We start from the raw sequence: 19,013 nt of genomic DNA on the forward strand, positions 1-19,013 counted from the left end.
ATGTGTCCGGTGAGAGAAAGACAGGTTGAGGTTACCAGGATCACAGTAGTGCAGAAGGTGTTGTATGATGAGGCAGTGAAGTAAGTAGTAGAAGTAGAGGAAGATGGGTCCAGGGTGAAGGATCCTGAGAGGGTCCCTGTGATTAGGCGGAGGTCAATAGAGAGTGATAAGAATAACATGCTTCAGTATTTTTTATTTTTTTGGTGTTCATGGCCATGGTTGTCAACCGTACCGCAGGAATATAATGTAAAACACAGTGGATAGATGTTGCAGAGGCAGCTGTTGAGAAGTACTTGGGTGTATAATATTTTACTTCAGAAGAGTTACAAGGTGTTTTGAAGGATAATATCCCATCCTCCCAGGCTGGTAGCCTGGTGTTGAATCAGAGGGCCAAAGTTGTGGAATAATGATGAGGTTTTAATGGGTGCAGGGTTAGTTGGTTTTTCACAGTGTTATGAATTAATAATACAGAATAGTAGGCTGATACACAGCCAATGCACTAGGTGGGGGCGTACACCTATAGTCATTGTTTGCGGACCGCCCTAACACTAAAGAAGAAGACCACTTCCTTCTCAACGGCGCTGGTCTGCTCCGTGAAGCGGAAGAAGTATGAATCAAATCAAATGTTATTGGTCACATACATATTTTATTGCTACTGTAGCGAAATGCTTGTAATGCACTGACTACTGCGGAGGTTGCATTGTTGTAAAAGCTGCATGGACACTGCAGACTTCGGATTGAACATACACCAGGTTTTTCTGGTTCGCTGCACGGATAGCGCTGCTGTAATCAGTCTGGTGTTTTATAGGCGTCCATTGCTGGGCCTCAGACATCTGGACTCTCGAAGAGGACGTTGTTTCCAGTGGATCTCGGGTAGAGTTAGACGATAACAGACAAGAGGATTCTTGGTGAATAGGGTGTTGAACGTTTTATTGACTTTAATAGATTTAAATCTTAACCAGGATCTTTCTGAAGTAAGGTTAGCCTACATCAGACATTTATTTGTCACAGTTTAAGTCGAATTGTGATATTTTAAAGGACGCCTGATTGCTCTGGTCTAGCTGTTTATCTGAATGCTGTGACAAACAAGGTAACTAGTGTAGGCTAGCTACAGATTAACTGTCACGTTTTTTATTTGAAGAAACGCTGAAGAAAGAACGGCTTCAACGATGGATCTGGTAAGTTTGGTTTACTTTTATTAACAATATTATACAATATCCTTATTATTAACAATATCCTACTGTGGTGTATAACATGTCTAGGTCTAGTCATCATCTTTGATCTTCCATATTCATTCGTTCCATTTGAACAACTGGACAAAATAAACAATGGTGGTAATAAAAACACGTCATATTTTGTCCTTCAGAAAAGTAGCCTACTAGCCTATCGCACACAGTTTAATACAAGCCAACGAGAAGCTAAAGTCAGAAACCATGGAGAAATAATGAGGCCATGGTAAAGTTGGTTTTATATTCACACATTCGGACATTCAACAGACATTCGCCAAAAGCCATTTAAAATGGTAAAAATCAATAATTATTTCACCGTTTGTCACATAAACTAGGTATGATTTATTAATTAAATGTCTAGCATAATTTTACAACCTTTGCTTTGAGTATAAATTCCAGTTTTGATACGATAGACTACATGCCCTCTATCAAATCAAAACTGCAATTTTTCCTCAACAAAGGTTGTAAAAGTGTGCTAGACATTTATAGAATAAATAATATCTAGTTTTATGTTTCTGTGACAAACAGTTAATTCGTTATTGATTTATACCACTTTAAATGGCTTTTTACAAACCAACTTTACCTTGGTGAAATAATGAGGCCAAGCCTACACCTTGCAGTAGCGGTGTGTGGGTAAAATGACCAGGGAAGAAAGCCAGAAAAATAGCCATATTACATGTTGTGATAATTGTGTTGTTATAACCTGTTAGTTCATATGCCTGGACTCAGCTGAGACAAGAAGACAGTGGCAGAATACATTCAACCAGACCTTTGTTACATCATAAAACTAGAGAGCAACATCTGTCCTGTTAAGTTCACAATAAATGTTGCATGTAACAGTTGCATGACCTTCAGAATGGTCGAGCAAGTGAATGTTTTCAGAATACTAAACAACTATTGATTTAGAGTTACCGCAAGTCGAAAAGGAAACAGGCGCTGCCTCCACTATTCAAGCTTCATTTCAACATCCTCTAATCACCTATGCTTAGTCTACTACAGTGACAACTAAAATATACCAAAAACCAGGGGTGCAACTTTCACTGGGGATGGAGTGAACATGTCCCCACCACATTCTGAAATTGCATCTTTGTCCCCCCTAGTTTTATCATTGGAATGTAATACTAAATGTGTTAAGGGTGTGCTTTAGGACCATGCGTACACCTCTGAGAGGTCGAGTAGGCTGTTTGGAGTATTTATAGGACTGGATAAAAAAATCAATAATAATAACGCCCCCCCCACTTGTAAACCAAACCCTGCCGAAAATGATTTAGTCCGATCAACCTAAATATGATGCGTCTATCCATAGTACTAATTTTGTGTGTACGTACAGGTAGGAAAAAACCCATCTCACCCAACTTGTAGAGAAATGCCAATTGCCATCCTCCTCTTTCATGTTCCCTGAACGGTCTCATACAGTACAAGCTTTTAGTTGTTTTATTGTCCTAGACTACCTGGCTAAGATGCTCTCTCCTAGCCTAGAAAATCTGTTATGAATTATATATATATATATATATATATATATATATATATATATGTATGTTTTTTTTTATTTAAATGACATGTATTAGGGAGGCACGTAGCCTAGTGGTTAGAGCGTTGGGCCGGTAACCGAAAGGTTGCTGGATCGAATCCCCTAGATGACATGGTAAAAATCTGTTGTTCTGCCCCTGATCAAGGCAGTTAACCCACCGTTCCACGGTGGGCTATCATTGTAAATACAAATGTGTTATTAACTTATTAACCAATGCCTACTTTTCACTTAAAATGTTGTTTTTTGTTTTTCATTCTTACTATAAGAATGACTACTAAATTGCATAGTGACTGTAAAATAAGCTACATTAAAGATAGACTCATCAAAACGATGCCACAAGCAGCACCGCAGATATTGCAATGAGCGAGATGCAAGACTTCGCTCTCACACAGTCACTCACAGTATCTGTGCAAAGGGTATGCTTCATGCTCTTCCAGCATGGTAGCCATGGGACCAAAACATTGGAGAAGTTTAGCCTCGCGGTTCAACGTTCTTGGTTATTGCGGAAATAAAATAAAAGAACATTTTATTGGTCCCATACACATGGTTAGCAGATGTTACTAAGAGTGTAGCGAAGTGCTTGTGCTTCAAATTTCGACAATGCAGTAATATCTAACACATTCACAACAACTACCTTATACACAAATGTAAAGGGATGGATAAGAATATGTACATATAAATATATGGATGAGCGATGGCCGTGCGGCATAGGCCAGATGCAGTAGATGGTATAGAATACACTATATTACATATGAGATGAGTAATGAAAGATATGTAAACATTATTAAAACGGCGTTATTTAAAGTGACTAGTTCTGCCTTTATTAAGTCCATGTTATTGACTCACTATGCTGTTTACTTTGTGCATATAGCCTACATCATATCTCTGAAACTACCTTTAAACTCAGAATATGCTATTCTGTTCTTTGGAATGTTTTGTTTACAGATATACAGATATACAGATATGTTAGACCATGTAAAATTACTAAAACTACAAAATGCATCAGTTGTTGGATTCTTCTAAAGTAGGCCTACCTCAAGTCCTGGCAGTGTGTTAACTTAATTTAAACTATTAACACTTAATAAATTACTTACTAAATAAATACCCTGTTCCTTCCCCCACCAGCAGCGTAGCTACCAGTCCCAGGGGACCCCTCAAGGAGGTATACTGACAGTAGGGTACATTGCTTTATAAAATAAGCAACAACCCCCTAGACCAATTCCAGGATTTAATTCAATCATATAAATTTGCTTATAGTGTTAAATAATGCTTAGTGTTAAATAATGCTTATAGTGTTAAATAATGCTTATAGTGTTAAATAATGCTTATAGTGTTAAATAATGCTTATAGTGTTAAATAATGCTTATAGTGTTAAATAATGCTTAGTGTTAAATAATGCTTAGTGTTAAATAATGCTTATAGTGTTAAATAATGCTTATAGTGTTAAATAATGCTTATAGTGTTAAATAATGCTTATAGTGTTAAATAATGCTTATAGTGTTAAATAATGCTTAGTGTTAAATAATGCTTAGTGTTAAATAATGCTTAGTGTTAAATAATGCTTATAGTGTTAAATAATGCTTATAGTGTTAAATAATGCTTATAGTGTTAAATAATGCTTATAGTGTTAAATAATGCTTATAGTGTTAAATAATGCTTAGTGTTAAATAATGCTTATAGTGTTAAATAATGCTTATAGTGTTAAATAATGCTTATAGTGTTAAATAATGCTTAGTGTTAAATAATGCTTATAGTGTTAAATAATGCTTATAGTGTTAAATAATCCTTATAGTGTTAAATAATGCTTATAGTGTTAAATAATGCTTATAGTGTTAAATAATGCTTATAGTGTTAAATAATGCTTATAGTGTTAAATAATGCTTATAGTGTTAAATAATGCTTATAGTGTTAAATAATGCTTATAGTGTTAAATAATGCTTATAGTGTTAAATAATGCTTAGTGTTAAATAATGCTTAGTGTTAAATAATGCTTAGTGTTAAATAATGCTTAGTGTTAAATAATGCTTATAGTGTTAAATAATGCTTATAGTGTTAAATAATGCTTATAGTGTTAAATAATGCTTATAGTGTTAAATAATGCTTATAGTGTTAAATAATGCTTAGTGTTAAATAATGCTTATAGTGTTAAATAATGCTTATAGTGTTAAATAATGCTTAGTGTTAAATAATGCTTATAGTGTTAAATAATGCTTATAGTGTTAAATAATGCTTATAGTGTTAAATAATCCTTATAGTGTTAAATAATGCTTATAGTGTTAAATAATGCTTATAGTGTTAAATAATGCTTATAGTGTTAAATAATGCTTATAGTGTTAAATAATGCTTATAGTGTTAAATAATGCTTATAGTGTTAAATAATGCTTATAGTGTTAAATAATGCTTATAGTGTTAAATAATGCTTATAGTGTTAAATAATGCTTATAGTGTTAAATAATGCTTAGTGTTAAATAATGCTTATAGTGTTAAATAATGCTTATAGTGTTAAATAATGCTTAGTGTTAAATAATGCTTATAGTGTTAAATAATGCTTATAGTGTTAAATAATGCTTAGTGTTAAATAATGCTTATAGTGTTAAATAATGCTTAGTGTTAAATAATGCTTATAGTGTTAAATAATGCTTATAGTGTTAAATAATGCTTAGTGTTAAATAATGCTTATAGTGTTAAATAATGCTTAGTGTTAAATAATGCTTATAGTGTTAAATAATGCTTATAGTGTTAAATAATGCTTAGTGTTAAATAATGCTTATAGTGTTAAATAATGCTTATAGTGTTAAATAATGCTTAGTGTTAAATAATGCTTATAGTGTTAAATAATGCTTATAGTGTTAAATAATGCTTAGTGTTAAATAATGCTTATAGTGTTAAATAATGCTTATAGTGTTAAATAATGCTTAGTGTTAAATAATGCTTATAGTGTTAAATAATGCTTAGTGTTAAATAATGCTTATAGTGTTAAATAATGCTTAGTGTTAAATAATGCTTATAGTGTTAAATAATGCTTATAGTGTTAAATAATGCTTAGTGTTAAATAATGCTTAGTGTTAAATAATGCTTAGTGTTAAATAATGCTTATAGTGTTAAATAATGCTTATAGTGTTAAATAATGCTTATAGTGTTAAATAATGCTTATAGTGTTAAATAATGCTTATAGTGTTAAATAATGCTTATAGTGTTAAATAATGCTTATAGTGTTAAATAATGCTTATAGTGTTAAATAATGCTTATAGTGTTAAATAATGCTTATAGTGTTAAATAATGCTTATAGTGTTAAATAATGCTTATAGTGTTAAATAATGCTTATAGTGTTAAATAATGCTTATAGTGTTAAATAATGCTTAGTGTTAAATAATGCTTATAGTGTTAAATAATGCGTATAGTGTTAAATAATGCTTATAGTGTTAAATAATGCTTATAGTGTTAAATAATGCTAATAGTGTTAAATAATGCTTATAGTGTTAAATAATGCTAATAGTGTTAAATAATGCTAATAGTGTTAAATAATGCTTATAGTGTTAAATAATGCTTATAGTGTTAAATAGTGCTTAGTGTTAAATAATGCTTAGTGTTAAATAATGCTTATAGTGTTAAATAATGCTTATAGTGTTAAATAATGCTTATAGTGTTAAATAATGCTTAGTGTTAAATAATGCTTATAGTGTTAAATAATGCTTAGTGTTAAATAATGCTTAGTGTTAAATAATGCTAGTGTTAAATAATGCTTATAGTGTTAAATAATGCTTAGTGTTAAATAATGCTTAGTGTTAAATAATGCTTATAGTGTTAAATAATGCTTAGTGTTAAATAATGCTTAGTGTTAAATAATGCTTAGTGTTAAATAATGCTTATAGTGTTAAATAATGCTTATAGTGTTAAATAATGCTTAGTGTTAAATAATGCTTAGTGTTAAATAATGCTTATAGTGTTAAATAATGCTTAGTGTTAAATAATGCTTAGTGTTAAATAATGCTTAGTGTTAAATAATGCTTATAGTGTTAAATAATGGATGTTCACATCATTTTTCTTTGTATTTTATTGATTCATCTGCAGGAACAGTCACACCCATGGCCCTCACGCTAGCGCCGCCTCTGCCTACATAATAGGTTAAGGAATCCCTAGTTATCTTTCCTTCCTCCCTAACTGTGCACTTGTTCACTTTCCTTTACTCCCACTAGCCCATGACTAGCCCATGACTAGCCCATGACTAGCCCATGACTAGCCCATGACTAGCCCATGACTAGCCCAATCCAATGGTACATTTTCACAACTCGAAGCACAAAAATATGTTTCAAAACACTTAGGCCATTTTCAATTGATTACTTTTGAAAATATTTCCTGTCATTTGTTAATACATTTTACTATAATTTAATCAAACTGCTAAAAACTGATCTACAAAACCAAAATTATAAAGTGTCAAGTTTACAAACAGTATATATAAAAATGAAATTTGAAATAATGGTGTAGTGTACAATGTACTGCTGAAATACTTGGGTGTTAAATTACAGTTTATTCCACTCATTATCTGAATGTTGTTGATTTTTAGATGAGGATGCTGTTACAGTAACAAGTCACATAGAAAAGTGGATCTTGAGCAATGTTACATGGAGCAGAAATTGCACCAGGCTACACCCATACCTTTTTACTGTAGGTTTCTACTACATGCCACAATACCCCCATAACTGATGGTTTCTTCTATGTATGTGTAACGGATGTGAAACAGCTAGCTTAGTTAGCGGTGATGCGCGCTAAATAGCGTTTCAATCGGTGACGTCACTTGCTCTGAGACCTTGAAGTAGTGGTTCCCCTTGCTCTGCAAGGGCCGCGGCTTTTGTTGAGCGATGGGTAACGATGCTTCGTGGGTGTCAGTTGTTGATGTGTGCAGAGGGTCCCTGGTTCGCGCCCGGGTGTGGTCGAGGGGATGGTCTAAAGTTATACTGTTACATATGTACTGTATAAGAATTCTGAAACTATGAGACTGACATTTTTCTCAACATGCTCCAAAAGTGGGATAACGAGCAGCAATAGTTCTGGTGTTTAGGTTTTGTGTCACTGGTTATTTGAACCAATCATGATTTTGCAGGTGTTACCATCTGTCACATGTTGGAAGGGGAGGGGACATTCAGCCCGTATCTTGAAAGAGGGGGTGGAGCTTCTCATTCCGGTTCTTCTCCTTGTTCAACCATCTCTTAATCTCTCCACTTATGAACCCAGAACTTAAGCGAGCAGTTGACTAATTATGTGACACCTAACCCAGAATTTAACTATGATTAACTCTGGTGAAAGATGTTCAACTCCAATGAATGCTCAATCAAACATTCTGAACATAAGACGGGGCATTCCAAGTGTTATCAGTTTTGACATTTGTAAAAAAAATATATATAAAAACCATTTCCATCGGAAATATTTGGCAAAGTGATTGAAAATGTTGTGGAAAGTAGTGATCAGTGACACACTTCAGGAGAAATGCGATATTACAAGTATGCACCAATCAATCAGAGATTTAGACTAAAGTAATCAAATGTTTGGTTTAATGATATTCTATGTACAATGCTTCCTGTGGTCACCAGGACAGACCTAGTCCATCCCCCTCCAACCTGCCGGAGTCCCCTGGTCACAATTCTCCTGGTAGCGCCTTACTGCTGGATCTGAAGAGGGTGTCTGTGTTGCTGGTCGACTGCAGGAAAACACCAGGAACTGTGAGAAAAGGACACGAGGAGGGAGATGAAGATTTGATTTCATCAAGTAAGAACAATGTGGTGTGTGGATGAGACTACAAATCTGATTCTGCAACTTTTGTTAATTCATTGATAAACAGTAAACACTCAGTGGCCAGTAAATTGTCGATCCAGTTTCATGAATGGAGGGGGTTGTACCTAATAAACTGGCCAATGAGTGTATATTGATAAGGGCAGCAAGTAGGTTAGTGGTTAAGAGCGTTGGGCCACTAATAAAGGTTGCTGGTTCAAATCTCTGAGCCGACAAGGTGAAAAATCTTTCTGTGCCCTTGAGCAAGGTACTTAACCCTAATTGCTCCTGTAAGTTGCGCTGGAGAAGAGAGTCTGCTATATAACAAACACATTTTTAAAATTGTAAATATAGTATTTTTTTATGGACCTATATTTCCAAAACATAGTTATTCAATGTCTTTGTTTCACAGGGGACAGCACTAACCATTCTCTCAGTTGGAGGGGCTTGTCATCTGCGGAGCCTCAACAACATTGTGTTGCTGACGAGACAGAGAAGTGTCTCTATAGACCAGAACACCCCAAGAAACACCAGCAGAGATGTATAGGGAAGAAACCTCAACACTGCTGCTCTGACTGTGGGAAGAGTTTTACTAGCAGGAGTGATTTCATTATTCACCAGTGGATTCACACCCGGGAGAAACCGTACTGCTGCTCTCAGTGCGGGAAGAGTTTCACTGCTTCTAACGCCTTCCAATCTCATCTGCAAATTCATGCAGGGGAGAGGCCTTACCCGTGCCTTGATGGTGGAAAGAGCTTCAATCAGTCAAGCAACCTGACTACACACCAGCTAACACAAACTGGAGTGAAGCCTTTTATCTGTGATCAGTGTGGAAAGAGCTTTGCTGTAGCTTCCACCCTGAGTAGACACCAGGTTACACACACTGGAGAGAAGCCTTATAGCTGTGAACAGTGTGGGAAAAGCTTTGCTGTAGTTTCCTCCCTGATTAGACACCATCGAACACACACTGGAGAGAAGCCTTATAGCTGTTATCAGTGTGGAAAGAGCTTTGCTGTATCAGAAAAACTAACTATACACCAGCGAACACACACAGGAGAGAAGCCTTATAGCTGTGATCAGTGTGGGAAGAGCTTTGCTGTAGTTTCCTCCCTGATTAGACACCATCGAACACACACTGGAGAGAAGCCTTATAGCTGTTATCAGTGTGGAAAGAGCTTTGCTCTATCAGAAAAACTAACTATACACCAGCGAACACACACAGGTGAGAAGCCTTATCGCTGTGATCAGTGTGGGAAGAGCTTTGCTGTAGCTTCCACCCTGAATAGACACCAGCTAACACACAGTGGAGAGAAGCCTTATAGCTGTGATCAGTGTGGGAAGAGCTTTGCTGTAGTTTCCTCCCTGATTAGACACCATCAAACACACACTGGAGAGAAAACTTATGTCTGTCTATGTGGGAAGAGCTTTGCTCTAGCTTCCACCCTGACTACACACCAGCGAACACACACTGGAGAGAAGCCCTATAGCTGTTATCAGTGTGGCAAGAGCTTCAGTCAATCAGTACACCTGAATACACACCAGCGAACACACACAGGAGAGAAGCCTTACAGATGTGACCATTGTGGAAAGAGCTTCAGTCAATCAGTACACCTGAATACACACCAGCGAACACACACCGGAGAGAAGCCTTACAGCTGTGATCATTGTGGAAAGAGCTTCAGTCAATCATTAAACCTGAAAACACACCAGCTAACACACACTGGAGAAAAACATTAGATAGACATACAGTACCAGTCAAAAGTTTGGACACACCTACACATTCCAGGGTTTTTCTTAATTTTTTTTATTTTCTACATTGTAGAATAATAGTGAAAACATAAAAACTATTGACATAACACATATGGAATCATGTAGTAACCAAGAAAAATGTTAAATAATTCAAAATATATTTAAGATTCTTCAAAGTAGCCACCCTTTGCCTTGATGACAGTTTTGCACACTCTTGGCATTCTCTCAACCAGCTTCATGAGGTAGTCACCTGGAATGCATTTCAATTAACAGGTGTGCCTTGTTAGAAGTTCATTTGTGGTATTTCTTTCCTTCTTAATGCCTTTGAGCCAATCAGTTGTGTTGTGACATGGTAGGGGTGGTATACAGAAGTTAGCCCTATTTGGTAAAAGACCAAGTCCATATTAGGGCAAGAACAGCTCAGATAAGCAAAGAGAAACAACAGTACATCATTACTTTAAGACATGGTCAGTCAATATGGAATATTTCAAGAACTTTGAAAGTTCGCTAAAACTTGCGCTTAAATCTGATTGATTTCAACTCGTCTAATGTCCATTGCTCGTGTTTCTTGGCCCAAGCAAGTCTGTTCATCCTATTGGTGTCCTTTATTAGTGGTTTCTTTGCAGCATGTCGACCATGAAGGCCTGATTTCACGCAGTCTCCTCTGAACAGAGAAGGTTAAATTAAAGTTTTAAATAAAAAAATACAAAAACAGTTGATGTTGAGATGTGTCTGTTACTTGAACTATGTGAAGCATTTATTTGGGCAGTCATTTCTGAGCCTGGTAACTCTAATGAGCTTTTACTCTGCAGCAGACGTGAATCTGGGTCTTCCTTTCCTGTGGCGGTCCTCATGAGAGCGCTCATCATAGTGCTTGATGGTTTTTGCGACAGACCGTATACACTTTTCTTATTTGAGCTGTTCTTGCCACCCTATGGACTTGGTATTTTGCCAAATAGGGCTATCTTTTTTTTTTTTTTGAATTTTACCCATTTTTCTCCCCATTTTCGTGGTATCCAATTGTTGTAGTAGCTACTATCTTGTCTCATTGCTACAACTCCCGTACGGGCTCGGGAGAGACGAAGGCTGAATGTCATGCCTCCTCCGATACACAACCCAACCAGCCGTACTGCTTCTTAACACAGCGCGCCTCCAACCCGGAAGCCAGCCGCACCAATGTGTCGGAGGCTACACCAATGTGTCGGAGGCTACACCGTGCACCTGGCAACCTTGGCTAGCGCGCACTGCGCCCGGCCCGCCACAGTAATCGCTGGTGCGCGATGAGACAAGGAGATCCCTACCGACCAATCCCTCCCTAACCCGGACGACGCTAGGCCAATCGTGCGTCGCCCCACGGACCTCCCGGTCGCGGCCGGTTATGACAGAGCCTGGGCGCGAACCCAGGGACTCTGATGGCACAGCTGGCGCTACAGTACAGCACCCTTAACCACCGCGCCACCCGGGAGGCCAAATAGGGCTATCTTTTGAATACCACCCCTACCTTGTCACAACACAACTGATTGGCTCAAACGCATCCAGGTGACTACCTCATGAACCAAGTTGAGAGAATGCCAAGAATGTGCAAAGCTTTCATCAAGGCAAAGGGTGGCTACTTTGAAGAATCTCAAATATGTTTTGATTTGTTTAACACTTTTTTTTGGTTACTACATGATTCTATATGTGTTATTTCATAGTTTTGAGGTCTTCTTGTTAAGATGGCGCCGAAAAAGATGGCTGACGTTTTACATGCCCGTAACCAATTATGCTATTTTGTTATTTTTTTTTGCATTTGTAACTTATTTTTTAAACTTATTTTGTACATAATGTTACTTCTACCATCTCTTATGACCAAAAAATAACTTCTGGACATCAGAACTGGGATTACCCACCACGAACTGGAAGAAGCTTTTTCCTTTAACAAGTCACACAAGAAAGATATACTGCTCTCCCGGGAACAGGCCCATTTCCCCATCATTTGCGTGAAGAAAAGGCGGAGGAAAAGAGGACGCATAACGGGGTGCCTCTTAAGAATCTGTAGGGAAGCGAGTAAACTTCCACTGCGATCAATTCTATTTGCTGGCATGCAATCGTTGGAAAATAAAATTGATGTCCTACGATTATCCTACCGACAGGACATTAAGAACTGTAATATCTTATGTTTCACCGAGTCGTGGCTGAACGACAACACAGATAATATAGAGCTGGAGGGATTTTCAATGCACCGGCAGATCAGAGAAGCTACGTCTGGTAAGACTAGGGGTGGTGGTGTGTGTTTTTTTGTCAATAACAGCTGGTGCGTGATGTCTAATATTAAAGAAGTTTAGAGTTATTGCTCGCCTGAGGTAGAATACCTTATGATAAGCTGTAGACCACACTATCTACCAAGAGATTTCTCATCTATATTATTCGTAGCCATCTATTTACCACCACAGACCGATGCTGGCACTAAGACCGCAAAAAAACAACTCTATAAGGCCATAAGCAAACAAGAAAATGCTCACCCAGAAACAACGCTCCTAGTGGCCAGGGACTTTAATGTAGGCAAACTTTTACCAGCATGTCACATGTGCAACCAGAGGGAAAAAAACTCTAGAACACCTTTACTTCACACACAGAGGTGCGTACAAAGCTCTCCCCCGCCCTCCATTTGGCAAATCTGACCATAATTATATCCTCCTGATTCCTGCTTACAAGCAAAAACTAAAGCAGGATGTACCAGTGACTAGATCAATACGGAAGTGGTCAGGTGAAGCGGATGCTACGCTACAGGACTGTTTTGTTAGCACAGACTAGAATATGTTCCAGGATTCATCCAATGGCATTGGAGTATACCACCTCCATCAGCTTCATCAATAAGTGCATTGACGACGTCGTTCCCACAGTGACTGTACGTACATATCCCAACCAGAAGCCATGGATTACAGGCAACATCTGAATTGAGCTAAAGGCTAGAGCTGCAGCTTTCAAGGAGCGGGACGCTAATCTGGAAGCCTATAAGAAATCCGGTGATGCCCTCAGACGAACCGTCAAACAAGCAAAGCGTCAATAAAGGATTAAGATTGAATCCTACTACACCTGCTCTGATGCTCGTCGGATGTGGCAGGGCTTAAACTCTTACGGACTACAAATGGAAACCCAGACGTGAGCTGCCCAGTGATGCGGGCCTACCAGATGAGCTAAATGCTTTTTATGCTCGCTTCGAGGCAAGTAACACTGAAGCATACATGAGAGCACCAGCTGTTGTGGATGACTATGTGAAAATGCTCTCGGTAGACGATGTGAGCAAGACCTTTAAACAGGTCAACATTCACAAAACCGCGGGGCGAGATGAATTACCAGGACGTGTACTCAAAGCATGCGTGGACCACCTGGCAAGTGTCTTCACTGACATTTTCATCCTCTCCTTGACTGAGTCTGTAATACCTACATGTTTCAAGCAGACCACCATAGTCCCTGTGCCCAAGGAATCAAAGGTAACCTACCTAAATTATTACCACCCCGTAGCACTCACATCGGTAGCCATGAAGTGCTTTGAAAGGCTGGTCATGGCTCACATCAACAGCATCCTCCTGGATACCCTAGATCCACTCCAATTCGCATATCGTCCCAACAGATCCACAGATGATGCAATCTCAATCGTACTCCACACTGCCTTTTCCCACCTGGACAAAAGGAACACCGATGTGAGAATGCTGTTCATTGACTACAGCTCAGAGTTCAACACCATAGTGCCCATGAAGCTTGTCACTAAGCTAAGGACCCTGGGACTAAACGCCTCCCTCTGCAACTGGATCCTGGACTTCCTGATGTGCTAACCCCAGGTGGTAAGGGTAGGCAACAACACGTCCGCCATGCTGATCCTCAACACGGGGCCCTCAGGGGTGTGTACTTAGTCCCCTCCTGTACTCCCTGTTCTTCCACGACTGCGCGGCCAAACATGACTCCAACTCCATCATTAAGTTTGCTGACGACACAACAGTGGTAGTCCTGATCAACAAGGAGACAAACTATAGGGAGAAGGTCAAAGAACTGGCAGTGTGGTGCCAGGACAGCAACTTCTCCCACAATGTGAGCAAGACAAAGTAGCTGATCATGGACTACAGGAAAAGGAGGGCCGAACAGGCCCCCATTAACATCAACGGGGCTGTAGTGGAGCGGGTTAAGAGTTTCAAGTACCTTGGTGTCCACATCACCAAAGCTCTATCATGGTCCAAACACACCAAGTTGTGATGAGGGCACAACAAATCCTATTCCCCCTCAGGAGACTGAAAAGATTTGGCATGGGTCCTCAGATCCTCAAAAGGTTCTACAGCTGCACCATCGAGAGCATCCTGAACTGTTGCATCACCGCCTGGTATGGCAACTGCTCGGCATTTCTGACCGTAAGGCGCTACAGAGGGTAGTGCGTACGGCCCAGTACATCAACGGGGCCAAGCTTCCTGCCATCCAGAACCTATATAATAGGTGGTGTCAGAGGATAGCCCATAAAATTGTCAAACTCCAGCCACCCAAGTCATAGACTATTTTCTCTGCTACCGCACGGCAAACAGTACCGGAGCGCCAAGTCTAAGACCAAAAGGCTCCTTAACAGCTTCTACCCCCAAGCCGTAAGGCTGCTGAACAATTAATCAAATGGCCACCCATCTATTACATTGACCCCCCCCCCCCCCCCCCCCCATTTGTTTTGTACACTGCTGCTACTTGCTGTTTATTATCTATGTATAGTCACTTCACCCCGACCTACATGTACAAATTACCTCTAACCTGCACCCCTGCACGCTGACTCGGTACCGGTACCCCCTGTATATAGCCCCCACACTGACTCGGTACTGGTACCCCCTTTATATAGCCTCCACACTGACTCGGTACCGGTACCCCCTGTATATAGCCCCCACACTGACTCGGTACCGGTACCCCCTGTATATAACCTCCACACTGACTCGGTACCGGTACCCCCTGTATATAACCTCCACACTGACTCGGTACCGGTACCCCCTGTATATAACCTCCACACTGACTCAGTACCAGTACCCCCTGTATATAGCCTCCACACTGACTCGGTACCGGTACCCCCTGTATATAACCTCCACACTGACTCGGTACCGGTACCCCCTGTATATAGCCTCCACACTGACTCGGTACCGGTACCCCCTGTATATAACCTCCACACTGACTCGGTACCGGTACCCCCTGTATATAACCTCCACACTGACTCGGTACCGGTACCCCCTGTATATAACCTCCACACTGACTCGGTACCGGTACCCCCTGTATATAACCTCCACACTGACTCGGTACCGGTGCCCCCTGTATATAACCTCCACACTGACTCGGTACCGGTACCCCCTGTATATAACCTCCACACTGACTCGGTACCGGTACCCCCTGTATATAACCTCCACACTGACTCGGTACCGGTACCCCCTGTATATAACCTCCACACTGACTCGGTACCGGTACCCCCTGTATATAACCTCCACACTGACTCGGTACCGGTACACCCCTGTATATAGCCCCCACACTGACTCGGTACCGGTACCCCCTGTATATAGCCCCCACACTGACTCGGTACCGGTACCCCCTGTATATAACCTCCACACTGACTCGGTACCGGTACCCCCTGTATATAACCTCCACACTGACTCGGTACCGGTACCCCCTGTATATAACCTCCACACTGACTCGGTACCGGTACACCCCTGTATATAGCCCCCACACTGACTCGGTACCGGTACCCCCTGTATATAGCCCCCACACTGACTCGGTACCGGTACCCCCTGTATATAGCCCCCACGCTGACTCGGTACCGGTACACCCCTGTATATAGCCCCCACACTGACTCGGTACTGGTACCCCCTGTATATAGCCCCCACACTGACTCGGTACTGGTACCCCCTGTATATAGCCCCCACACTGACTCGGTACTGGTACCCCCTGTATATAGCCCCCACACTGACTCGGTACTGGTACCCCCTGTATATAGCCCCCACACTGACTCGGTACTGGTACCCCCTGTATATAGCCTCCACACTGACTCGGTACTGGTACCCCCTGTATATAACCTCCACACTGACTCGGTACTGGTACCCCCTGTATATAGCCCCCACACTGACTCGGTACTGGTACCCCCTGTATATAGCCTCCACACTGACTCGGTACTGGTACCCCCTGTATATAACCTCCACACTGACTCGGTACTGGTACCCCCTGTATATAGCCTCCACACTGACTCGGTACTGGTACCCCCTGTATATAACCTCCACACTGACTCGGTACCGGTACCCCCTGTATATAGCCCCCACACTGACTCAGTACCGGTACCCCCTGTATATAGCCCCCACACTGACTCGGTACTGGTACCCCCTGTAGCCTTGTTACTGTTATGTTGTTGTGTTACTTTTTATTAATGTTTACTTTAGTTCATCTTCTTGAACTGCACTGTTGGTTAAGGGCTTGTAAGTAAGCATTTGATGGCCAGGTCTGCACTTGTTTTCGGCGCATGTGACAAATTAAGTTTGATTTGATTCTTTATTATTCTACAATGTAGAAAATCGTTTAAAACAACAACCTTGAATGGGTAGGTGTGTCCAAACTTTTGACTGGTACTGTACGTGGGAAGAGCTTTGTTCATTTAGGGCCAATGAGAAAACACAAGCATGACATATTTCATCTCCCTCCTATCCCGGACCGTTCCAGATCCCTAAATAATGGATCAATAGAAAACATCTAGTGAAAAAGTCATATCCATCTCCCATTCTTAGACAGTTGACTTAGTCTGATCACCATGGTAACCTCTGTGGAGCATAATATGCAGCTCTGATCTAGAATCAGGTCTCCCCTGTGTCTATGTAATATCACACATTTGTGATTTGAGTGGATAAATGTTATCATAGAAGATGTCACAGTGAACCTGTGTGTGGGGGGATAATCTTCTTTCATATACTCATGATACTATTGTCATTAAATCTCACGCGGAATAAGGTTTCAACAATAGGTATATATTCATGTATTCAATTGATCAATAAATTCAATCCATTGTATTCTAAACATGAATATATCACTTCAATGTTATATTTTTATTATAATAATAAACAAATCTAAATTGACTTATGTTCCTAAAACTAATCAATATTATTTTGGATAATAATATCCATGAGGCCCAGGCATGAACTCTGTATGCTGTGTCTTGTAACAACGGTTAATGTAATAACTTTTCGATTTACAATGTAATAAAACTGGTAAATGTAATGTCTTGTTGGTTAATATGATAAAATGTGGAATTGTTATAGTATAACTTTTTCCATTTAATGTAATAAGTTACATTATCAGTCCGGTGAGTAACAACTTTTGTGATGAATAATGTAATAACTTCAACCGATCATGTAAAAACACCGAAATCAATGTTTTAATGTGTTACTTTACTAATGTTAATGCACATACCACCCTCCACCAAACACAAATCTAGCACAGCGGTAATCAGTCCGGTATTTACGAGGCTAACCTTACTGGGCCTCAGCCAATAAAAATATCTGGACTCTTGAAGAGAACCTTGTAAAGTGAAGTTAGGATATATACAGTTGAAGTCGGAAGGTTACATACACTTTGGTTGGAGTCATTAAAACTTGTTTTTCAACCACTCCACACATTTGTTGTTAACAAAGTATAGTTTTGGCAAGTCAGTTAGGACATCTACTTTGTGCATGACACAAGTAATTTTTCCAACAATTGTTTACAGACAGATTAATTCACTGTATCACAATTCTAGTAGGTCAGACGTTTACATAGTACGCAAGTATAAACACCATGGGACCACGCAGCCTTCATACCGCTCAGGAAGGAGACGCGTTCTGTCTCCTAGAGATGAACGTACTTTGGTGCGGAAAGTGCAAATGAATCCTAGAACAACAGCAAAGGACCTCGTGAAGATGCTGGAGGAAACAGGTACAAAAGTATCTATATCCACAGAAAAAAGAGTCCTATATCGACATAACCTGAAAGGCCGCTCAGCAAGGAAGAAGCCACTGCTCCAAAACTGCCAAAAAAAAAGCCAGACTATGGTTTGCAACTGCACATGAGGACAAATATTGTACTTTTTGGAGAAATGTCCTCTGGTCTGATGAAACAAAAATAGAACTGTTTGGCCATACTGACAATCGTTATGTATGGAGGAAAAAGGGGAGGCTTGCAAGCCGAAAAACACCATCCCAACCGTGAAGCACCGGGGGTGGCAGCATCATGTTGTGGGGGTGCTTTGCTGCAAGAGGGACTGGTGCACTTTACAAAATAGTTGGCATCATGAGGATAGAAAATTACGTGGATATATTGAAGCAGCATCTCAAGATATCAGTTAAAGCTTGGTCGCAAATGGGTCTTCCAAATAGACAATGACCCCAAGCAAACTTCCAAAGTTGTGGCAAAATGGTTTAAGGATAACAAAATTAAGGTATTGGAGTGGCCATCACAAAGCCCTGACCTCAATCCTATAGAAAATTTGTGGGCAGAACTGAAAAAACGTGTGCGAACAAGGAGGCCTACAAACCTGACTCAGTTACACCAGCTCTGTCAGGTGAAATGGGACAAAATTCACACAAGTTATTGTGGGAAGCTTGTGGAAGGCTACCCGAAACGTTTGACCCACGTTAAACAAATTAAAGGCAATGCTAACAAATACTAATTGAGTGTATGTAAACTTCTGACCCACTGGGAATGTGATGAAATAATTAAAAGCTGATAAATCA

The 19,013-nt window shown here is 39.9% G+C and overlaps 1 protein-coding gene and 1 pseudogene across 2 annotated transcripts; both read left to right on the forward strand.

Moving 5' to 3' along the window:
• LOC110514160 overlaps positions 1-19,013 on the forward strand; it is a 209,545-nt pseudogene that overhangs the window by 12,183 nt on the left and 178,349 nt on the right.
• On the forward strand, positions 1,038-10,364 carry LOC110485284 (zinc finger protein 2 homolog). Of its 2 annotated transcripts, XM_036941935.1 has the most exons (3): positions 1,038-1,178; positions 8,349-8,523; positions 8,939-10,337. In XM_036941935.1, exons 1-3 carry the CDS (start codon positions 1,170-1,172, stop codon positions 10,261-10,263), a joined length of 1,509 nt encoding a protein of 502 aa, XP_036797830.1. In that variant the 5' UTR covers positions 1,038-1,169; the 3' UTR covers positions 10,264-10,337. The 2 variants fall into 2 exon arrangements, with proteins under 2 accessions (XP_036797830.1, XP_036797829.1); XM_036941934.1 differs by lacking the exon at positions 1,038-1,178 and having other exon boundaries at positions 7,663-8,523; positions 8,939-10,364.

This window comes from Oncorhynchus mykiss, chromosome 13 (genome assembly GCF_013265735.2).
Source record: "Oncorhynchus mykiss isolate Arlee chromosome 13, USDA_OmykA_1.1, whole genome shotgun sequence".
Lineage (NCBI taxonomy): Eukaryota > Metazoa > Chordata > Actinopteri > Salmoniformes > Salmonidae > Oncorhynchus > Oncorhynchus mykiss.